At 41.4% G+C, this 22,359-nt stretch overlaps 1 protein-coding gene across 1 annotated transcript in view; it reads right to left on the bottom strand.

The window, feature by feature from the left end:
• Positions 1–22,359, bottom strand: part of CDC73 (cell division cycle 73) — a 174,699-nt gene that overhangs the window by 109,235 nt on the left and 43,105 nt on the right. The window contains 1 exon segment of the mRNA XM_038412685.2: positions 16,025–16,089. Within this exon segment, the coding sequence (XP_038268613.1) occupies positions 16,025–16,089 (65 nt within the window).

Genomic DNA, 22,359 nt, shown 5'->3' with positions numbered 1-22,359 from the left:
CTGGTTCTTCAGAAGGCCAGAGCTTCAGGAGCTTCAGCTTCCCAAGTTCAAGCTATAAGCCATATCTTTGTGAGTATGGTATTTTTAGCTTTAGACACACAATCCCAACAGATCCAATCATCTCCACCATAAAACTGTCTCACTTAGCAGTTGTCCTACATTTACTACAATCATCACTACCTTACCAAAAAGTCACCTCGTTTTTGTCCTCCTAATCTTTGCCCTCACTTTCTTATACATGTCCCCTGTCCTGACACCCCTCCCTCCAATCTAGCCTCCTGACTCCCTCTACACTACATTCTTTCACTACAATTCCCTTCCCATTTAAATGATTTTGAGCCATCACACTGTGTTGATTTCTGGTTTATGTAACCACAGGATCCACACCACAGTTACCCTCTAATTCTCTCCTACTGTTTGCTACACTTTATCTTGTCTTGAATTACATTGTAAAGTCTTCGGGGCAGAGACTCTGGGTATGTCTACACTGGAGTTGGAAGTGTAATTTCCAACTCTGGTGGACAAACTATGCTAGCTCCGATCAACCTGGCAAACTAAATACAGCAGTGTAGTCCCAGCAGCACAAGCAGTGGGACAGGTTAGCCATACCAACTATATACTTAAAGATTCATATGGGATAGTACTTAGGGCAGGAAACCCATTCTACTGCTCATGCCATTGCAGCTACATTACTATTTTTAGCATGCTAGCTGGATCTGAGCTAGTGCAGCTATGTCTATCCTAACTGGAAATTATACTTCCAGCTACAGTATGGACATGTTCTGTCTTCCTATATGTTGGTTCAGTAGCTAGTAACTGGGGCTGAGTTTGACTGAAGCCCATTGATACTACTGCTAGATAATTTTAAAAGCCACAGCAATATGGGTAATTACCTCCAATTTGTTAAAGCACTTCATAAAACTGCCATGTGAATTATAATTTATATTTCAACTAATATACTGTAAGCAATAGCCCCATGTGTACTTAGAAATAAATTACTGATTTCATGCGTTTCTCATAGAAAATGTTAAACATTTCACAGTGACGACTGTTAGATGGGAATAAGAAAGATGCTACAAATATACTCACATCTAAGCGTTTTCTGAAACTGTAAGTCAAAAACTACAGATTGTATCAGAACAGAAAATTTAGAATGAATCAGTACACTGCAGGATATCCAAGCTCTTCTTTCCCTGCCTTTTCTGTTAGATATTTAACTCTCTGACAAATACCTGCCATATGAAGACAGAGCTATTCTGAAGGAGGAAAGGTAACTTGTAGGGGAAAATACGCTGACAAGAAGGTTTACCAGTTAAGCCATATGAACTACATGTGATTCAACTACAGAAGTTACTTTTTTAAAATTTGTAAGTAGCTCAAGTTCAAGGGATACTCTAAATGAATGTTTTATATACACATCACTCTAAATATTAACATTTCTACAAGATGATCATAACTATTTGGGGTCAGAGAAAAATCAACCAGCACTGAAATTTTGCAAAATAACCGTCTGAAAGCCTTCCCAGTATATTTTTCTATTCTTGGAAAACCAAAACTACTAAGCCTTTATGAAAAAAAAGTTAAATCTACACCACACACATTATGTATTTATATAAGATACCTGTTACAGCTTCAAGGTTACTGCACCAATATATCCCTCCGACCTCCCTCGAGGGCACACACTTAAAGGTCCCTGGTTCCCAGACATCACCTCATGGGCAGAGATCTGCACCTCTCCCCCTCCTGACTTGGATTTTCCAGGCTGCATGGTACCCTGCCTAGACTATGATTCTCCCAGCAGCTCAACACCTAAACAGACCAGCATCTGTGCTTTGCTTTCTCTCCAAAAGGGTATGAATAGCGTATTGCCTGCAATTATACTACAGGAAACAGCTCTTTGTAAGCAAGCACCCTTATTCTTAAGGTGAAAGCATTAGAGAATGCTAAAAAGCTTACCAGATGGTAGGTTTCAGTTCTTCAAAAAAAACAAAATCAAACAAGTCTTTTTCCCTGTGGCTACAGGTGCATAACTATCTGATCCAGAACAATAAATTACAGCTGGATAGATAAGCTGTTTGTACGGCTCAGGCCTTTAATCTTCAGTCTCTTGGAAAAGGTCATCAGCAGACAAAGACCTATGGCCAGGGTGTAGTTTCAAAAGGCAGAGTTTTTGCATAACCAGAGGAGCATATGTGTAAGGGAATTTACATTAATCTCCCTCCTAGGAAATCCACTTAACATGTTCCAAAAGTCCATACTCAATTTAGTCACATTTTCAGTACAGTCCTTTGAACTTCCAAGTCTGACATCATTTCTCCCCCCTAGAGAAGTTGCATGCAATCCCAGCCAGTAACAGTACATAAACTTGGAATTTAAAATAATGGACCCCAAACATACTTAAATTCAATAAGGTCTTGCAAGGATATGCAGGAAACTGCCATATCTGTCAACACCCATTTTGGACTAGTGGAGATCTGCAAATTCATATAACAATTATCTCAAAATAAAATGCATCCCATTTTGAGGAATAAAACAAACAGCACTATTGTGTGATGTAGTGCACTGGCACCAAGCCAAAACAGTAGCCCAACACCAAATGCCTTGGCACATCTATACGCGATTTGAAAGCTACCCTACATGAAAATTCATGGACTGCATTATTCAACTTTTAACTAACTTTCTTCTAAACACCTGCATATGCTGCTGCTTCATCTTATTGAACAACTTAAAAACACAATTGCCTGTTTGAGTGCATCCTAGCTAAAAGAAAACCTGTTCATATAATCTGACATCCACAGAACCATAACACTATTTCCAATTACCTAGTCTTGGGAAAGCTAAAAATACTGTGAGAACAATGAGAAACTTCAGGACTTTATTACAGGATGTGAATTTACTGAAGGTAGTTGCATCTAACTTTACAAAAATTATTCTGGTTACCAGGAACATTATGGTTGTCATGGGAAACATTTGAAAAGCAGGCTCAAAAAGAAAAAGTTTGGAGCTTGACAAGTCCCTGGGAAGAGTAAAACTGTCTGTCCAATCTCTGGGCCTCTCCTTTTGTCCCTCCAGGCCCACAAACATGATACAGTTCTGTGGTGACCTAGAATCCTACTTTCAACATCTCCAACTCAAGGAATATTTCCAACACACCTCTGAACAACTAACCCACAGAATCCTTCCTACCAACACTACAAAAAGAAGGATTCTGCGTGAACTCCTCCTGAAGGTCAAAACAACAGACTGGACTTCTACATAGATTGCTTCTGTCGATGTGAACGGGCTGAAATTGTGGAAAAGCAGCATCACTTGCCCCATAACCTCAGCCGTGCTGAACGCAACACCATCAACCGCCTCAGGAACAACTCTGACATCATAATCAAAAAGGTGACAAAGGAGGTGCTGTCATCATCATGAATAAGTTGGAATATGAACAAGAGGCTGCTAGGCAGCTCTCTAACTCCACATTCTATAGGCCATTATCCTCTGATCCCACTGAGGATTACCAAAAGAAACTACACCATCTGCTCAAGAAACTCCCTGAAAAAGCACAAGAACAGATCTGTGCAGATACATGCCTAGAACCCCGACCAAGGATATTCTATCTGCTTCCCAAGATCCATAAACCTGGGAATCCTGGAAGCCCCATCATCTCAGGCATTGGCACCCTGACAGCAGTACTGTCTGGCTATGTGGACTCTCTCCTCAGGCCCTAAGCTACCAGCACTCCCAGCTATCTTCGAGACACCACTGACTTCCTGAGGAAACTTCAATCCATCGGTGATCTTCTAGGAAACACCCTCCTGGACACTATGGATGTAGAAGCCCTCTACAACATTCCACACAAAGATGGACTACAAACTATCAGAAACAGTATCCCCAATAATGTCAAAGCAAACTTGCTGGCTGACCTGTGTGACTTTGTCCTCAAACAACTATTTCACATTTGGGGACAATATATACCTTCAAGTCAGCAGCACTGCTATGGGTACCCACATGCTAACATTTTTATGGCTGACTTAGAACACTTCCTTAGCTCTCGTCCCCTAACACCCGTTCTCTACTTGCGCTACATTGATGACATCATCATCTGGACCCATGGAAAAGAAGCCCTTGAAGAATTCCACCATCATTTCAACAATTTCCATCCCACCATCAACCTTAGCCTAGACTAATCCACACAAGCGGTCCATTTCCTGAACATAACTGTGCTAGTAAGCGTTGGTCACATAACCACCACCCAATACCGGAAACCTACTGACTGCTATACTTCCCTACATGCCTCCAGCTTCCATCCAGGACACACCACACGATCCATTGTCTACAGCCAAGCTCTAAGATGTAACCGCATTTGCTCCAATCCCTGAGACAGAGAAACACCTACAAGATCTCTATCATGCATTTCTACAACTACAATACCCACCTGCTGAAGTGAAGAAACAGATTGACAGAGCCAGAAGAGTACCCAGAAGTCACCTACTACAGGACAGGCCCAACAAAGAAAAACAAACAGAACGCCACTACCCGTCACCTTCAGCCCACAACTAAAACCTCTCCAGCGCATCATCGAAGATCTACAACCTATCCTGAAAAATGATCCTTCACTCTCACAGATCTTGGGAGACTGACCAGTCCTTGCTTTCAGACAGCCCCCCAACCTGAAGCAAATGCTCTTCAGCAACCACACAACAAAACACACTAACCCAGGAACCTATCCTTGCAACAAAGCCCAGTGCCAACTCTACCACATATTCATTCAAGTGACACCATCACAGGACCTAATCACATTAGCCACGCCATCAGGGGCTCGTTCACCTGCACATTTACCAATGTGATATGCCATCATGTGCCAGCAATGCCCCTCTGCCATGTACATTGGCCAAACGGACAGACTCTACAAAAGAATAAATGTACACAAATCTGACATCAGGAATCATAACAGTCAAAAACCGGTGGGAGAACTCTTCAACCTCTCTGGCCACTCAGTAAAAGATTTAAGGGTGGCAATTTTGCAACAGAAAAGCTTCAAAAACAGACTCCAAGGAGAAACTGCTGTGCTTGAATTAATATGCAAACTAGATACCATTAACTTGGGTTTAAATAGAGACTGGGAGTGGCTGGGTCATTACACATATTGAATCTACTTCCTTAAGTTAAGTATCCTCACAACTTCTTGTCAACTGTCTAAATGGGCCATCTTGATCATCACTACAAACGGTTTTTTTCTCCTGCTGATAATAGCTCATCAGCCCCCCCAGTCTGTATGGTAACTTCCAACTTCTGTGTGTAAGTATGTGTCTTACTATATGTTCCATTCTATGCATCCGATGAAGTGAGCTGTAGCCCACGAAAGCTTATGCTCTAAAAAATGTGTTAGTCTCTAAGGTGCCACAAGTACTCCTTTTCTTTTTGTGGATACAGACTAACACGGCTGCTACTCTGAAATCTGTCCAATACTGTGGCTATTTGCTCTGAAGATTAAGATCCGATCTGCATGGGGTGCTTTCACTTGATTCTGATAAAATCTGAGAACGGCAAAGTCTATTGAACACTCCTATTTAGTCTCAATGCATTTTCATTTATAGCAGGGGTGGGCAAACTGCAGCCCGCAAGCTGTTTTAAGCTGGCCTGCGAGCTCTCACTGGGGAGTGCGGTCTGGACCTTGCCCCACTCCAGCTCTCCAGCTATGGCACTGGGTCGGGGGCGCCCGCACACTGCGGCTCGGCCCTGCTCCGGCACTCCAGCCAGAGCACAGGGTCAGGGACTGCACCATGCAACTCCTGGAAGCCGCGGCATGGGCCCACTCCGGTTCCTATGTACTCCAATGGCCCCCTCTGGCACTCCAGTGGGAGCTGCTGGGGTGGTGCCTGCGGATGGGGCAGCCTGCAGAGCCGCCTGTCTGAGCCGGAACTGGAGGAGGGACATGCCACTGCTTCCGAGAGACACTTGAGGTAAGCACTGCTCGGAGCCTGCACCCTTGAGCCTCTCTCCATGCCCAGTCCTGATCCCCCTCCCACTCTCCAAACCCCTTGATCCCAGCCTGGAGAACCCTCCTGCACCCCAAACCTCTCATACTCAGCCCCACCGCAGAGCCCGCACCCCACAGCCTGGTCCCAGCCCTAATCCCTCTCAGTCCCAGCCCAGAGTACCCTCCTACACTCCAAACTGCTCATTCCCAGACCCACCCCAGAGCCCACATCTCCAACCAGAGCCCTCACGCCCCCACCACCCCATCCCAATTTTGTGAGCATTCATGGCCCGCCACACAATTTCTTCTCCCCGATGTGGCCCTCAGGCCAAAAAGTTTGCCAACCCCTGATTTACAGAAACAAAAAATGTTACAGTATATTACTTTGTGAATTGATGGTTCACTTGCCAGAATATAAAAATGGTCTGCTACAGTTTTCTCTTCTGAGTTATAGAGAAGCAATTCGTTTAGGTTTATATTTGAAAGGCAATCTTGTCCAATAGATAAGCAAATGTACAATCCCCAGCTCCACCCAATGCTCTGTCCCATAACCTTGAGCAAGATCCTATTTGCCCTCCTACTCTTTGACTTTTGTATTTAAACTGTACACTTTGGGGCAGGGCTTGCCTTATACATTTTTGTACTAGGCATTTTATAATTCTAAACTGATCTAAGTTGGGGTTTCTAGGCATTCCTTTCATCCAAGTCAGAAGTAGTGCCAAAAGAACTTTGTTGTACCTTTTCTATTCTCCTTTTTTAGTTAAGTCATCTGGCACATAAAATTGTACATAAAGAAATTTAAATGAAGAAAAAGAATTTTCATTAGGCTATGTTTTCATTTTTAAAAAGATACCCAAAACCTATACTATGGGCCTGACCTATATAACCATGCACCTTTATATACCATTCTGCCACTCAATGATTGTTTTCTCCTGTTTCTATGGTTAAACTTGACTAATGCAGGACAAAAAATGCTACACTTACAAAACAGGTTACCATTATGTCCACACTAGGTAATTTACAGAACACAGTTCACCACACACAAGAGAGACTGGACTGAGGTTATACTTGTACAGAGAATAACGACCAGTCTGTTATGTAGAGATCGCATGCCAACTGTGCTTAATTTCAGTGAGAAGACAGCAAAACATCTATTGTTTAATGGCCCATTCTTTCAGTCTTCCTCCCCCATCGTCGCAACCCTTTTTACAATATAAAAAGAGTGGGTAACCCACGTGCAAATAGTTTTGTAAGTGGCTATTCCTTTTCTAGCATTAAACACTAACTTCAGTGGCAGATTTAGAGTTAGTCAGGCCCAGTGTGCAGCTTCATTTTCAGGGGCCCCCGTCAGGACCCAGCCAAGGAGAACAGTCTCATCTTCCCCCTACCCCCATTTTTCCATTCTTTTTTCCCCCCTTCATCCTCCTTATAATATAGAAGTAATGGGAAGTAAATGAAAATAAAGTGAGGTAACCTTGATTGGGGAAGGGGGTTGGGTGCAGGAGGGAGTGCAGGGGGCAGGCTCTGGGAGGAAGTTTGGGTGCTGGGTGAGCGCTCTAGGCTGGGACAGGGGGTTGGGGTGTGGGTCAGGCTCTGGGCTGGGGCAGGTGTGCGGGAGCTAGGCAGTGCTTACGTCGGGCGGCGCAGCTCCCAAAGCAACCAGCACACGCCGCCCCCACAGCTTCCATGGGCCACGGTTCCCGGCCCATGGGAGCTGCAGAGTCAGCGCTTGGGGCGGGAGCAGCACATGTAGAAACTCTCCCCCCCCCCCCCCCACAGGGGCTGCAGGGACATGCAGGCTGCTTCCGGGAGCAAAGTGGCACAGAGGAAGGAAGGGAGGCAGAGCAAGCAGGGAGCCGCCTTAGCCCTGCTGCTGGCGCATCTCTACGCGCCTCTTGAGGGGAAGGGGACAGTGGGTCTCTGTGCGCTGCCTGGGATGGGGGCAGTGCGCCAAGCCACCTCCCTCCTACCCCCCTACCAGGGCGCGCAGAGACATGCCAGCAGCTAGCCGCTTCCGGGAGCGGCGTGGGGCCACTAGCCATGACAGGCAGGCAGGCAGCCTGACTGCATGAGCCCTGCCACACCGCCGGCTGGGACTCAGAGGCAGGTTGTCAGATATTTGTCCTGCATTTTGAGGGGCCCCCTGTCATTGGGGGTCCTGTGAAACATTTGTTTCATGGAAAATCCGTTCCTGACTACTTTTAAAAGCAATCTGAGGAAGGTGCTATAATCTACCCATTTATTTGAAATATGTAAAAATAATACCAAACAAAATCCCACCAAATGCTTCTCTCATGCAGTTTTAAGTACCTGCAAGCAGCTAATGGGTTAATTTACCTACATTCAATCCACTCACATGCACGAGATCTTGCACAGGGCACAATTCTAATTTTAAAACTCAAGTTTAAAAAAGCTTGTATTGCCCTCTGGGTTGAAGCTAACAATTTTATAAAAATGTGATGAGGATGATTTGTATCCTTTTGATTATATTTCTGAAAATCCAGCATAATTGTTTGTTTTGTGGCAGAGAGGCTAACAGCATAGTCCTGTTTAATTGCTTTTGCGCTGCTGGGGAGCACTACAGCTTGCCTTTTTGATAGGCAGCAACAGCTGAGAGCTTGCATCATGCTGGGTGGCCTCTTCTGGGGAGCAATGCCTGGAAGCAGTAGTTTTAATTTAATTTGTGGATTTTTAAAGTCACATATGCAATGAAAACTAAATTACACATATTTACATTTCTACACCACTACAGTCCTAAATCCAACTGATGGCAATACTTCAATTCAGACAGGCATCTAGTCTCTGTTTTGGTACTGAGAAACATTGTGTTCTCTTATTTCCTCTGAATACTTCCTTTTAATTAAGTGACCAGCATCTTGTGATTTACTCAAAAAGGTGCACCTCAATTATCCAAATCTTCCATGCAAAGTCTGTGTGTGCACATGATATTGCACCTCTTCCCCTAACCTCACTGACCCCTCACTCGCCAGCCTTAGAGAATCCAGTAGCTCCTCTTTTGACTTACTTTATCCCACCACATAATAATCCATCAGGGAGACATTGCAATGCCCTACTTATTGGATCTTCAGATAACCTCTGTTAGGTGGATTTTGTATAATTGAGATTCTACTATATTACGAAGTTGGGGATTTTTTTTTTTTTTTTTGGAAGGAAGGACACCAAAATCTTTTCATTATTTAAATCTTAACTTAGTCAAGTCTCAGCTCTTGAACATTAAACTCAGACTGATCTAAAAATGCTTCCGAATGTAGTGGAGTTCATCCAATATTCAGATTCTCCCAGAGTAACTGTCAGAAGTGTGGTTTACCTACCCGTTCATGTTTATCCTAAAGTGATTTCTTTTTCCCTGTATAGACTGTATAATGTACTAACTTCATTTTGAAAACATTACCTGTGGACCAAAATCTCTATTTGGGTAACTTTAGTCTTTGACAGTAGTCAAATGAATATCACAACTGGACTTTCAACTATCAATAACTTCCAAAAAAAATCTTTAAAAATATGTATCTCTTTTGCACCAACTACCTTAATCTGGAAAATTGGACGCTAGCCTGCCAGCACTGGAAAAATCATTTTTAAAAGAATTTAGAAGCTTTAAAAAGAAGGCTTCCCTTTCTACAAACTAGGATTTCTTAAGTGTAGAACGTATATATTTGGCAACACTACAGAGGTTTATATTTTAGTTTGCTATTAGCAAAATAGCCCAAACTGACTAAAACCTAGTTAGCCAACAGGACTTGTGTACAACCAGTTCAACTGACCAAGTGTCTCATATCAAGGACATGTAGACAAATCCGATGGACAAATCCATGCCTTCTGGCAAAGGTTCCCAAAGGAGAGGAGTGTTAATGATGGTTGTAGCTGAATATGACCTTCAGTGACAGCCTCCATACCAGCAGTCAAAATAAACATTATCTATGCTTCACAAGCTGTGATTTCCAAAGGAAAACAGAAGCATTAAGCCACAGCTTCCTAAAATCTGAGAAAGGCAAAAAGTAGAATCTGTTACACCCACTATGAAAACAAACATGCAGGACTTATCTGCCTATAGAAAAATTGAAAACCATGTCTCAGTTCAGGATGGGCAAACTATGGCCTGGGGGCCACATCTGGCCTTCCATCCAGCCCTCAAGCTCCTGCTGGGAATTGGGGTCTGGGGCTTGTCCTGCTCCCGCGCTCCAGCTAGGGAGTGGGGTCCATGGCTGCTCCATGCGCACATACCAAGGCTCCTGGAAGCAGCAGCATGTCCCCCCTCTGGCTCCTATGCTTAGGGGCAGCCAGGGGACTGCATGCGCTGCCCCCACCCCAAGCGCCAACGCCGCAGCTCCGACTGGCCAGAAACTGTGACTAATGGGAGCTGCAGGGGCAGCGCCTGTGGACAGGGCAGCGTGCAGAGCCATCTCGCCGCATCTCCGCATAGGAGCCAGAGGCAGGACATGCCACTTCTTCCAGGAGCTGCTTCAGGTAAGCGCACCTGGAGCCTGCACTCGACCCTCTCCCATGCCCCAACCCCCTGCCCCAGCCCAGAGCCCCCTCCTGCACCCTAAACTCCTCATTTATGACCCCAGCGCAGAGTCCACACCCCAGCCAGAGCCCTCACGCACAATGCCCTGACCTCCCTCCCACCCTCTGAACCCCTTGGTCACATCCTAGAGCACCCTCCTACACCCCAAATCCCTCATCCCCAGCCTCACCTGAGAGCCTGCTCCTCCCAAAGCCAGAGCCTTTCCCCCACACCCTAGCCCCCTGCCCCAGCCCCTTCCCACACCCTGAACTCCTCATTTCTGACCCCACCCCAGAGCCCGCACCCCCCAGACACCCCCCCCTACACCCCAACTCCAATTTTGTGAGCATTCATGGCCCATATACAATTTTCATACCAAGATGTGGCCCTCTGGCCAAAAGGTTTGCCCACCCCCATCTCAGATGGTGGTACTGATAAGGAGATACAGTTTAGACCCTTGCCACTCCAGTTATTGCAACTGCTACATTTGAAAGAGAAGATTATTTGATACAGGATTATACAATTTACCAATACACCTATGTGAAGGGAAGGAGAAAACCTAGGACACAGGAGAAGAAAAATATAGTGGCATGGAAGTCAGCTATAAGTAAAATCTTAGGTAAGTGTTCTTTATATATTGTTACCAAGTTCCTCCTCTATCATGGTGGGTCTTGCATTTATTGGTGGATTTGCTCCCCTTGGAGCTTCATGGCAGCCCTCAGTTTGGCCATTTTCGTGAACCCACAGTCCAGGTCAACTGCTCTTGTGTCTGCCCAGGAGTTGGGAGGTCTGGAGGGAACCCAGGCCACCCTCTACTCTGGGTTCCAGCCCAGGGCCCTGTGGAATGCAGCCATCTACAGTGCCTCCTGGAACAGCTGAGTGACAGCTACAACTCCCTGGGCTACTTCCCCATGGCCTCCTCCTAACCCCTTCTTTATTCTCACCTTAGGACCTTCCTCCTGGTGTCTGATAATGCTTGTACTCCTCAGTCCTCCAACAGTACACGTTCTCACCTCTCAGCTCCCAGCTTCTCACATGCGCACCACCAACTGAAGTGGGCTCCTTTTTAAACCCAGGTGCCCTGATTAGCCTGCCTTAGCAGGCTTCTTGATTGGCTGCAGGTGTTCTAATCAGCCTGTCTTAATTATCTCCAGAATTATTATTTATTATTTTTATTATTATTATTATCTCCTGATTGTTCTGGAACATTCCCTGTTACCTTACCCAGGAAAATGGGACCTACTTAACCTGGGGCTAATATATCTGCCTTCTGTTACTCTCCGGTAGCCATCTGGCCCGACCCTGTCACAATATACATATAGTAAATACAGAGCACGACCTCACCAAGGGAAAAGCAAAAGCCAACTTTATTGTACATGCAAATCACAAGCAACTTCTCATTACTCCAATATTCCAAGATGAGTCATTGGACAGCTCATTTGTGCTGACCTTTACAATCATGTCAAGCTGTGGAGACAGCTAAGGGCTTCATGTTTTCTAGTTACATCCAGGATTCAGTTTCATTATGTCTAATGCAACGTAAGTCACACTATCATTTAGGTTCTCACTAGATGGCACTAGCTTGGCTTTCAGCTGAGCATTCTTCCTTTAACAAGGTCAGAATAAAAAAGCATCAGGTATATTTTATTTGTGTCCATTTTAAACAAGTATGTTTGTACTCTTAATAGTACAGGTTAAAAATGTGGGAAATTTTTCCTCAGCATTCACTGAGAGAACAAATGCTAGCTATCATCCAACATTGTATACGTGATATACGAGTAGGACTACCAATATGATCATCTTCCATATTCACATTTCCACTGACCCTGACAGTGAGCATTCCCATTTTAAAATGAAAAAAATAATAATAAAACCAGTACATGAGATTATGGTTTGCAGTGAAACCTATAGGTAGGATGGAAGGTCATGTGTTTCTAGGACACAATGAAGATGCCGTCCAGTTTGCAGTATAAACTGCTGGGTAACTAAATAGCATAATGATAATACCAGTTGTTCACTGGTTCATCAATTATAACCATCCCAGCAAAATGGGGAGATGTGGCAGGTAAAAGAAAGGATCACTCTTGAGGAAGTTCTGTTACTGTAATCAGTTCACCTACTTCATCATTTAGCAATCAAAATTTGTTACAGTAAGTTAGTTTTCTAAAGTGACTAATTTCAGAGTAGCAGCCGTGTTAGTCTGTATTCGCAAAAAGAAAAGGAGTACTTGTGGCACCTTAGTCTCTAAGGTGCCACAAGTACTCCTTTTCTTAAAGTGACTAAGTATTCCAAACTTCCCTACTGCAAGAACAAACAGCCAGCAGCACAGATTATTTTAGCTGACATTACTTCAAAAAAAACCCACTATTCACAATCTATTGTTACAAATTTTGAATTCCAATGGAACTTCTAACACCACATACAAAGCAGCAGTTAAAATGTAGTTTTGTTTGTAGAAAAATGCAAGCACCAGTCTCTAAATATCCAGAGAGCAGTTTCTCCAGTTTCAATATATTCATACTTGATAGTTTTGAGAGTTTCATATAAATCAATGCAAACCAGTTACAGTAGGAAGATGAGAGCAGGTGCGAGACACAAACCAAGAGACACTCAAAGTTTGTAGTAGTAAGAAGTCTATGAGAAAACTGGATAACTGTGTATGGATTACAAGCAGCACAGAAAAGGTAGGATTTTAAGCTGCATTTCTAAAATGTCAGAGGAGGGCAGATTACTACAGATAGCTGGGTTCCACATTATGGCCCAGGAACAACCAGAATTCTGTCAACACCTTTACAGTTGTCTGTGAAATGAAAATTGCTGGGAACTAATACCACCGGGGATAGAAAAAGAAAGTGTTGGTATTAAAGTGGTTCACAGAATGAAAAAGTTCGAGAATCTGAAGAGAAGGAACGGAGGAAATTCTATTTGGCTGCATCAAGGATTAAAGAACAAAACCATGAGGAGTGTGCCCAACTCACCCACTTAGCGCTTGATAAATCAAAGTTAGAACATGTAGTCAGTGTTCAACACCCAGTTTGCTCAGAGAGCCAACAGGAGGAACAATCTTCCCCAAGGTAGTCAGTGATCTCCTCCATTCCAAAAACAAATGATGTAGAAGCCAGAATAGAAACAATCAAGGATGCTATGAGTGAAGAGAATCATCTACCTTGCCTTTACATCAGATTTCAGCATTTTTCCCCGAAGTGACGACTGACCAAGTATTCTAATGCATAGTCATTACTTTTTCATTCAACTTGTTGGGAGCAAATTACTGCATTAGTTTCTTTTTTAAATGTGCAGAATATGTTGCAATTCCCTAACCGTCTGATTTCTTCCAGTACTGTGTCAAAAATAGAAGATATAGGACTGAAAAGAAAAAGTGTGAAACTCAAAAGAAGTGAGAAACTTGATACTATGGACAGGTTGTCTGACTGCGGGTATCGTTACCATCTCCTTCAAACCATGCCAATCACTTAACTGAAATCAAGCTTGGAGAGCGAGATGCATACAGCAAGATTTCTGCACCACTTAAGTAACAATTCTTTCCTCCATATCCATAACAGAAAGCCAAGATTGCACCAAACTGTCGGATTCGGCTTTTAAATCTTCATTTATTAATGAAAAGTCTGACATTTCTGGTGGAAAACAAGTTTCTAAAAGTAGCACAGAACTTGATTTTTAGATGGAGTAATTCTAAAATGGTAGATGAGATTTTATCGTTTCTCATGGAGCTATAAAGATGTTATGCGTAGTAACATTTTAAGAAAACATAACATTTTAAGAAAACAGATTATTATTATTCTAAAAGGTTCTAATCATATTAAGAACCAGTTTTAGTTTCATAATTAGGTTTTTTTGTTTTGTTTCGTTTTGTTTTTTTAAAACGGTGACACTTTTTTCTTCAATGGAAGAGCTTGTAGGGGAAAAGAAAAATCAAAGGAATCCAATTTAGCAACTTCTATACAAAATTTCAGTTCAAAGTATTTTAAAACTATAGATCCTGTGTTGTAAGGTGTGGTTATCGGGGCGGAGGGGGGGGGGGGTGGAAGAGAGGAGGAAATGCCTGAAACTTTTGGATGCAGAACTTCGATATGAAGCCATGCAAAGCTATTTCTAGAGTCACTTTCCTGACTAATTGCACTTTAAGATATTTTTCATTTTAATTAAGCCTAGTTTAGCTAAAGCTTTGAACAACATAATAGAAACTCATTTTTTGCCACAGGACAACATGCAGGCAAAGTGTTTGCCAAGTCACAACATGAGAATTTGTAACAGACATTACACCCTGAAAAATCTGTGTTTAGTAACCTAGTGCTGGCTAGATCCTTCACTGGAGCTAACCTAACAAGCACCACTGTAATACATGGCCTTTGATTCAAGCAGCCACATTTTTCCCCTTAATTCTACACACCAGTGCATTTTGAATTCATCTAAAAGGCAGACTTTTGGCACCAAATGGATTCGTTACTTAACTATTAAAAAATGAACTGGGTGCCAGTGTTTTCCAATTAGAGGAGGGCAATGGCAAGACAGTTATTAGACAAAGGAAAAAGTTCAAATAAAAACCAATTAGTTTTGAAACATTTACATTCTAGGCATTATTTTATGTTCAAATTAGGAGTGCACAGTAGCAATAGGTGCACAGATTTAGAAGAATGTTTAGTGCTTTCTATTCAGATATATATAGGTATACAGATGGCAAAAGTCTTAATGAGGCCTTTATGTTAGTTTTGTAGCATCTATCCTACTTGTAAACAGATCAAAACAGCATTTGTTTGAAAATGTTCAACCACCTTCCATATAAAGCAGACAACTTAAGACCAACATGAAATAGAAGTCTGGTTGAGAGTCTCTGCTCTCTCATCAGTATGTATAGCAATCCACATTAAAAAAAAAGATAAATCAAGTCATTTGGTACGAACGGTCATCAATCTCACCAGACTAGATGGAGGAAAAAGCTTAGATAATACTGCAGAGGTCAATGAACTCTACCATCACTAAATTAAACCCAAACAGAAAGTTGGACGTGAGGCAATATTCCAAGTCTACAGTTCAAAGTTTTGCTGACATGTTACACCACTAACCAACATAGCTATGCTAGCTAAAGTCTTCAGGTAGACACACTTAGACGGACAAAAAAGAACCTTTTGCTGGTATAAGCTCATTTCATTATAGGAGCCAGGATAAGCAATACTGGCCAAAGAATTCTTGAGGATATCATCTGCATCTCCAGTAGGACCGTTTGCTGGTATAGCTATATTGGAAAAACCTTTCTAATGTAGGCAAAGTGTTAGCCTCTACCCAGGGTTACAAACATCTAAAGAAGAGAAGAGAAAAGAGGAGAGAGAAAGCTCTTCAATTTATACCCACAACCAGTGCATTCCCCAGATTTTAAAATCAGACATTGGCTTCTCATTAATGCTGCTAACAAACAGACAACCTTGTTGACAGGCACAAGCCAAGTAAACCTGAAGCATTTATATATGCTGCCAGTGAGGCATACTACATTTCAGAAACGCTTTTTAACTTACCGTTACAGACTTCAAAGTCATTCCATGGTAGGTTCCCATAGTGTCAATTTTGAAGCCTTCCGTCTCTGTAAAGTAAAAGAGCGTCTTGTAAGTCATTCCACATGCAAGCATCAGAATAAAGCCCATGTTTAAACTGGCAGGATAGGGGAAATTCCTTTACAGTCACTTTTGGGAGGAAAAATGCCTTCCTGCTGGTACAGTATTTTAAGCCCTGTATACACACTAACTTTTAACTACACCAGTTACAGTCACTATCCTGGTTGGCTCTAAATATGGCCTATGACTGGTTAGGTGAAATCCTGGTCTCACTGAGGTCCCAAGGAGTTTAGTCAAACTTCAATGAAGGCCAGGAATGCTCTCTTTACATTTAACACTGGTTAAAAACATGGATAGTAATCACGGATATAGCTCAGAGTGTTTTGCTTTAGGCAGATGACTACTTTTGCATATTTGTTTTCCTGTAAACAGTTTTCCTATATGGAGTTCAGAATACTTTACTGCTACATGGACAACACTCCTCTACCCATGCTTGTGTATCCACTTTGATTTGTCTTCCTTTCTCTCATCTCATTGCAACAGTGCACTGCTCTATATGCTGCTCTAAATATGCATCCTCATACACTCATCGGGCTAGATTAAGACAGGACAGTGGCTCAGAATATGAACTGAGAATAAGACTTGTAATTGCACTATTTGGCCCTTAAATTTGGTTCTGATATCCTGACATGCATGTTAGTTTTACAACTCAACTTCCTTGAATACTCAAAGGAAGCCTGATAGAGAATTTTAAAACTGGGATTTTAGTACAATAGCAAAATATAAATTCACTCAAGCATGTTCACCTTTAAATACAATAAAAGTATTCAATTTTAAAACATTCTAACAGAGGAAGACGACCCAGTTATGCAACTAAAAGCAGCACTCCTAACATACAGTCTCATGATCCACACTGTACACACCGTAGATGTGTAGGCAAATAAAATTAGTTTTAACTCACACACACACCCCCCTCTAAAACCACCATAAGCCAAGAAATGTGTTAAAGATTAGACATTTATTTGAATACAATAGTAACTGTGGTTACACTAATAGCATAAACATGTTAATAACTAATGAATATTTATTCTTCAGGGCATAAGCTGATCTCCAGTAAGAATAGGATGAAGTTTTCCCTACCACTCCTCACTGGGTACATTGTGGAGGAAGCGGGGTGAGCTAACAACATCCCCTGAGAGTATGTGGCAGTAACCACTGTTAGAAAATTGTAACAAACCGTAAGTCAAATATACATACTAACTAGAGAAATTATTATAAAAAAGAAAATATCAAGCAATGTTTGCATTTTGTATGTCTCTGCTGATGCAGCATTTCAGAACTTAGGGGAAACAGCTTCAGGATTGTATAAACCATGAAACCTGGTTTCTCTCTCTTATTTGTAAAAACCTTTGACTGTGTAAACAGCAGAGTGTCAAGCTCCAGGTGTACCGCCTCTCCCGCAACAAGAAAAAACCCAAGGTCATAAAAAAAAAAATAGATCAGTAAAGAGAATAACTATTATAAGACAAGAACTGGATAAAGCCAGTGGGGAGGATAGTAAAGAATAGATGACAGAAGCAGACATAAAAGAAAGTTTTAGCAGGATAAGCAAAAATGTCTTAGTTTAGGTTAGGTATTGTGATTAATAGACGCAGACTTTAAGGTCAGAAGGGACCATCATGATCTAGCCTGATCTCCTGCACATTGCAGATCATAGAACCTCGCCCATCCACTCCTGTAATAGACCCATAACCTCTGGCTGAGTTACCGAAGTCCTTAAAGCACGACTTAAAGACTTCAAATTACAGAGAATTCGCCCTTTACACTAGTTTAAACCTGTGCCCCATGGCGGAGTGGAAGGCAAAAAACACACCCAGGGTCTCTGCCAATGTAACTCGGGGGGAAATTTCTTCCTGACGTCAAATACGGTGATCGGTTAGACTGAGCATGTGGGCACCACCCACCAGACACACACCTGGGAAAGAATTTGCTGTAGTAACTGCGGGCCCTCCTCATCTAGCGTCCCAATACCGGCCATTGCAGATATTTGGTGCTAGCAGTCGCAGATCAGCTACATGCCATTGCAGGCACTCTCATCATTCCATCCCCTCCATGCATGAGAATGTTTTAATTAAACAAACAGTTGAGGTAACTTGGTAAACAGATTCTGCACAAAGCTACACACCAAGGGCTAAAAGATATGTGATTGACAACAAGAGTGTGTAGAAGACAGGGAAAAACAGAAACCAGAGATTTGAAAAAAGTTCCTCTATCCCTAGGAGACCGAACTTGATTGATTATCTTTCTTGCCTTATCTGGTTTTGCATGTATGCATCATTCATAGGTGATAACAGTATTGTCTTAAAATGTACAAAATAAAGGCTAAAATAAACTGTTTATGCCTAAATTGAAGCGGATCTCATTTTTCACCCAACCCCACTGATATGAGAAACCTAACTAGCTGGATCGTTGTCTGTTATGGTATAACAATTCCCATGTTGTAGCCTAACAGATGGTTCAATAACCCAGCATGTGTCAAATTTTTTTATACTGTGGACTTCAGAAACCTTAGACCACCTTCCTTCTCAGCCTCACTCTGCAGCAAACACCATGCCTGGTTCCATTTAAAAGGACTAGGCCCCAAAGTGAAAGTAAACCAATATACTGAAGTGAGTTTTTCGCTCTGATTACATTCCACCTCTACAATTTGTATGCATGCTCTTTATTTCCACTCACCAGGTAGATTTTACATTTTTAGTACCCAAAGTTCTCTCTCATTGCTTACAAGCCCCACTGTTCTAACCATTCCAGGTCAATCTACAGTTTGTTTCCATGTCCCTTTTGTTGGCTATTCAACCAGTGTTGAGCCCTCAGTAAATCTGATCATGGTTGAATTTACATCAAAGTAAAAGTGACAGAAAAAGACTTAACAGACTTTAGTTCCTGGGAAGGAACCCAAACAGGCAAAGGCAGCACAAGGGAGCACTGCTAGGAATACAAAACAGCTCTGGTTGAAGGCTGATTCATCCATACCTACAATGAAGACTGTATACCACTTCCCATTTCAGTAGTACATGTGTTATTACTGATGGCAGAAGCTCTTTGGACTATCTGGAAGTGGTCCACTAATCTGTTTTAAGGACCACTATGCTAATGAAGTCAAACAACTTCTTTGGAGTGAAATTTGGTGTAACACTTTCCTCTTTACTAGCAGTCGAATCAAAAACAAAGGGCTCCATGCAACATTTTCTAAACTAATTAACAAAATAACGGAATTGTATAAAATACATCAGATATAAAGAGAGATTGTTTATAAATCCCCTAGCCCATAATCACTTATCAAATAGTTCAATAATCTCACAACTGGAAGATCATGCTGAGTTCTGTTTAACAGCCTCTCAATAACAACCTGACCATAGTAACTGAAGTTTTATTTGCAAATATTAATTTTATAGTCTAATACTCAGACACAAGTATCACCCAGCTCACCCACACCAGGCTGGAAAAACATGAAGACATGTGATAGCCTGTATTTCTTCAAATCAAAATTTGTGATTGCATATTGCAATCTTGCATATTTATTCTCTATTATTAACATTCATTTTTTGATTGTAGGATTCTATTTCTAAAGAGAAATTTAATTCTAAGCACAACACTAAAATCTGGGCATGGAGTATAATTAAAATTTAGAATTTTGGTAGAAAATTATACATCTACAAGATAGCAGCTCTTAAAATCTCATGACAAGACAAAAAATACATTTATATTACAACTTCATTGATAGCCTGGTTCTGATGATAACCAATTTGCTTAGTACCTGCAAAAGCAGCCTCAAGCTTAGAAACTGGAGACTCCCCCATCTATTTCATAAATTTGCTGTTCAAAAGAAGTGGCAAGTAGGCAATCTGAGCATATTAATTTGAGTAAATACAACTGTACTTAAACATGAAGCAAAATTACAGGTGTGAGTGAAAGACTGATGCCCACACTAAGTCCAACAGCAAGCCTTTCAGTTAAAGCATGGGAAAACATTTAGATGTGGTAAAGACGACACTGTAGCCTGTAATGACAGAAAGAATACTGTCAGATGGCTGTCCTGAAAATCTCTCTCTAGTTTATACTAGATGGGATCACAAGTAGCGTCTGTTCTGATAGCAATTCATTTTTTGAATACGGTCACCTTGGTGGCAGTCTCAGCAGAGAAACAAAGGCCAACATTTCACTTCTGAAGGTAGCCCCTCAAGTGAGGGAGAAGGCGTTGCTGGGAAAGTTTATATTGCTACCACCTGTGCTGAACATGTTGATAGGCAAGATCATGCAAATCTTCTGGGCTATCATTTCAGCACTTTTCACATGCTAACATCACTTTAAAAGTGGGGTTGATGAAAAGCAGGCAAAGCAGTCTAAAAAGGTCAGCAGAGAACAATTTAGCTACTGCTTTTAAAGCAGTTTATTACTTCAATATCCTACAGAACAAAAAAATACCCTTTCACACATTAGCTCAGTGGTCAAGCATGTCACTGGCTAAATTAATTACACACTGTGTTCAAAATGAAGGACTAAGCCTTGATATAAGAGAGAAGGGCGCCAGATATGCTGCTCAAAAAGGGCATTACTGCTGTTTCAGAAGCAGTTATGAATCAAAAATATAGCTTGTTATATTGCCAAAATAGATGCGACAGGTTAGGGGTTAGAAAGAGGTGGTCCATGAAAATGATGCCATGCATGAAGTTCTTACCTTCTTAATGCCCAGTCAAAATTAAAATGAGTTAAACATAAAGGGTAAGGAGAAAATCTAGTATGCAAGTTTATTTTGTATTGTTAAAGAACGTGTGCTGCTCACTAGTAATTTGAAAGCCACAAAGTCAGAAGTGAGGAAATAATGGCTGGGTAAAGTAATTGCAGTGTGTTTGCCTTAACAGCTTGACTGTTTGGAGGGGATGGGATGGGACTGGCCAGGTGTACAGCCAGGTAACATGATCTTCCATGGCGAGGACAGATAGACCATTTTATGATGAATAGAGCTATAAGACACATTCTAACATGTTTAATGTGACGTACAATTTAAGTTTTAAGACAAGACAATTTTTCTCCTTTTAATCATAGCTGGAATAATAAAAAGTATGCTTGAGAATAAGCACTGGTCTGTGTCTACTACAGGACTGCTAAAGCAGTTGAATTTACTGCGGATATAATAGTTTTGTTCTTTACTCTCAAAGAATAGTACTTATCTAAAAACTCATTTACCGTTGCAGCTACCTTAACTAATAGAACTTGTCCTATTTGGCATAGAGACTGTAAGGCAAGCCACCTAGGTGAGCAAACTGATACCACCTTCTGAGTAACTATCCATCCCAGGTCATACAGAAACTTGGCTGCAGCTCAGCAGTCTCCTTACCATATCTTGCCAGGTTAAAGTGGTTTAACCCATTATCTTACATCTACATGTTTTAAATTGCTTATGTTAACAAGCATACTAAGCCATTCCCATACTAAGCCAACATACTGAAATATCCAAGGTAGAAACAAACCCACATAAGCAAGTAATTTCCTAATTAAGACTGCCATGGATAATACTGTAGTAAAATTGAGATTAAAAGACTAAGTCCATGCTTAGCCATACTTATGCAGTAATTGTTAGTTTAATACTATGAAACCCTTCTAATGTTGTAAGATCCTCTGATAGAAGAGCTAAAATGACTGCACACACTATTTTTGTGGCAAGTTGTACATATAATTTAGTTCCAGTTTTTAACAGGTTATTCAGGACAGCATAGGTAATGCTTTTTGGTATGTTATCCTTATATCTGTTCGTTATTGAGGAAAATTCAGTGAGCTTTCCTGTTACTCTCAAATGCCAATAGCATACTGAATGTTAAGATCAGAAGGAACTACTATGATAATCTGACTCCCTACATATCATAGGTGCTAGAATTTCACCCAGTGATTATCTGCTGAGGCAGAGATTTTCAAAAAAAGTGATTAATGATTTTGGGTGCCCAACATGAGATTTGTTAGAGGGGCCTCATTTTCAGAGGGTTGGCACTTCAGCATCTTCTTAAAAAAAAAAAAAGGCTCCCTTGAGGTGTCAAAAGTTGAACACACAAGTCCTAGTCACTTTTGAAAATCTTGGGCTTATAGTTCTTTAACAACCCTAGTGAATTTGCTAAAATATTAACAATGTGGTACAAAAATAAAAAAAAATGGTAAATGATAAATTTGAAAAAGTTTTAACTTAGTATCAACATGGTATCAGGAGAACTAGAAATATTTAAAAATAAATGCTGTACTAATATATT

The sequence above is a fragment of the Dermochelys coriacea genome, chromosome 8, assembly GCF_009764565.3.
Source record: "Dermochelys coriacea isolate rDerCor1 chromosome 8, rDerCor1.pri.v4, whole genome shotgun sequence".
Taxonomy (NCBI): Eukaryota; Metazoa; Chordata; order Testudines; family Dermochelyidae; genus Dermochelys; species Dermochelys coriacea.
The sequence above is the reverse complement of the archived record's forward strand: the minus strand, read 5'-3'. Positions and strand labels throughout refer to the sequence as shown.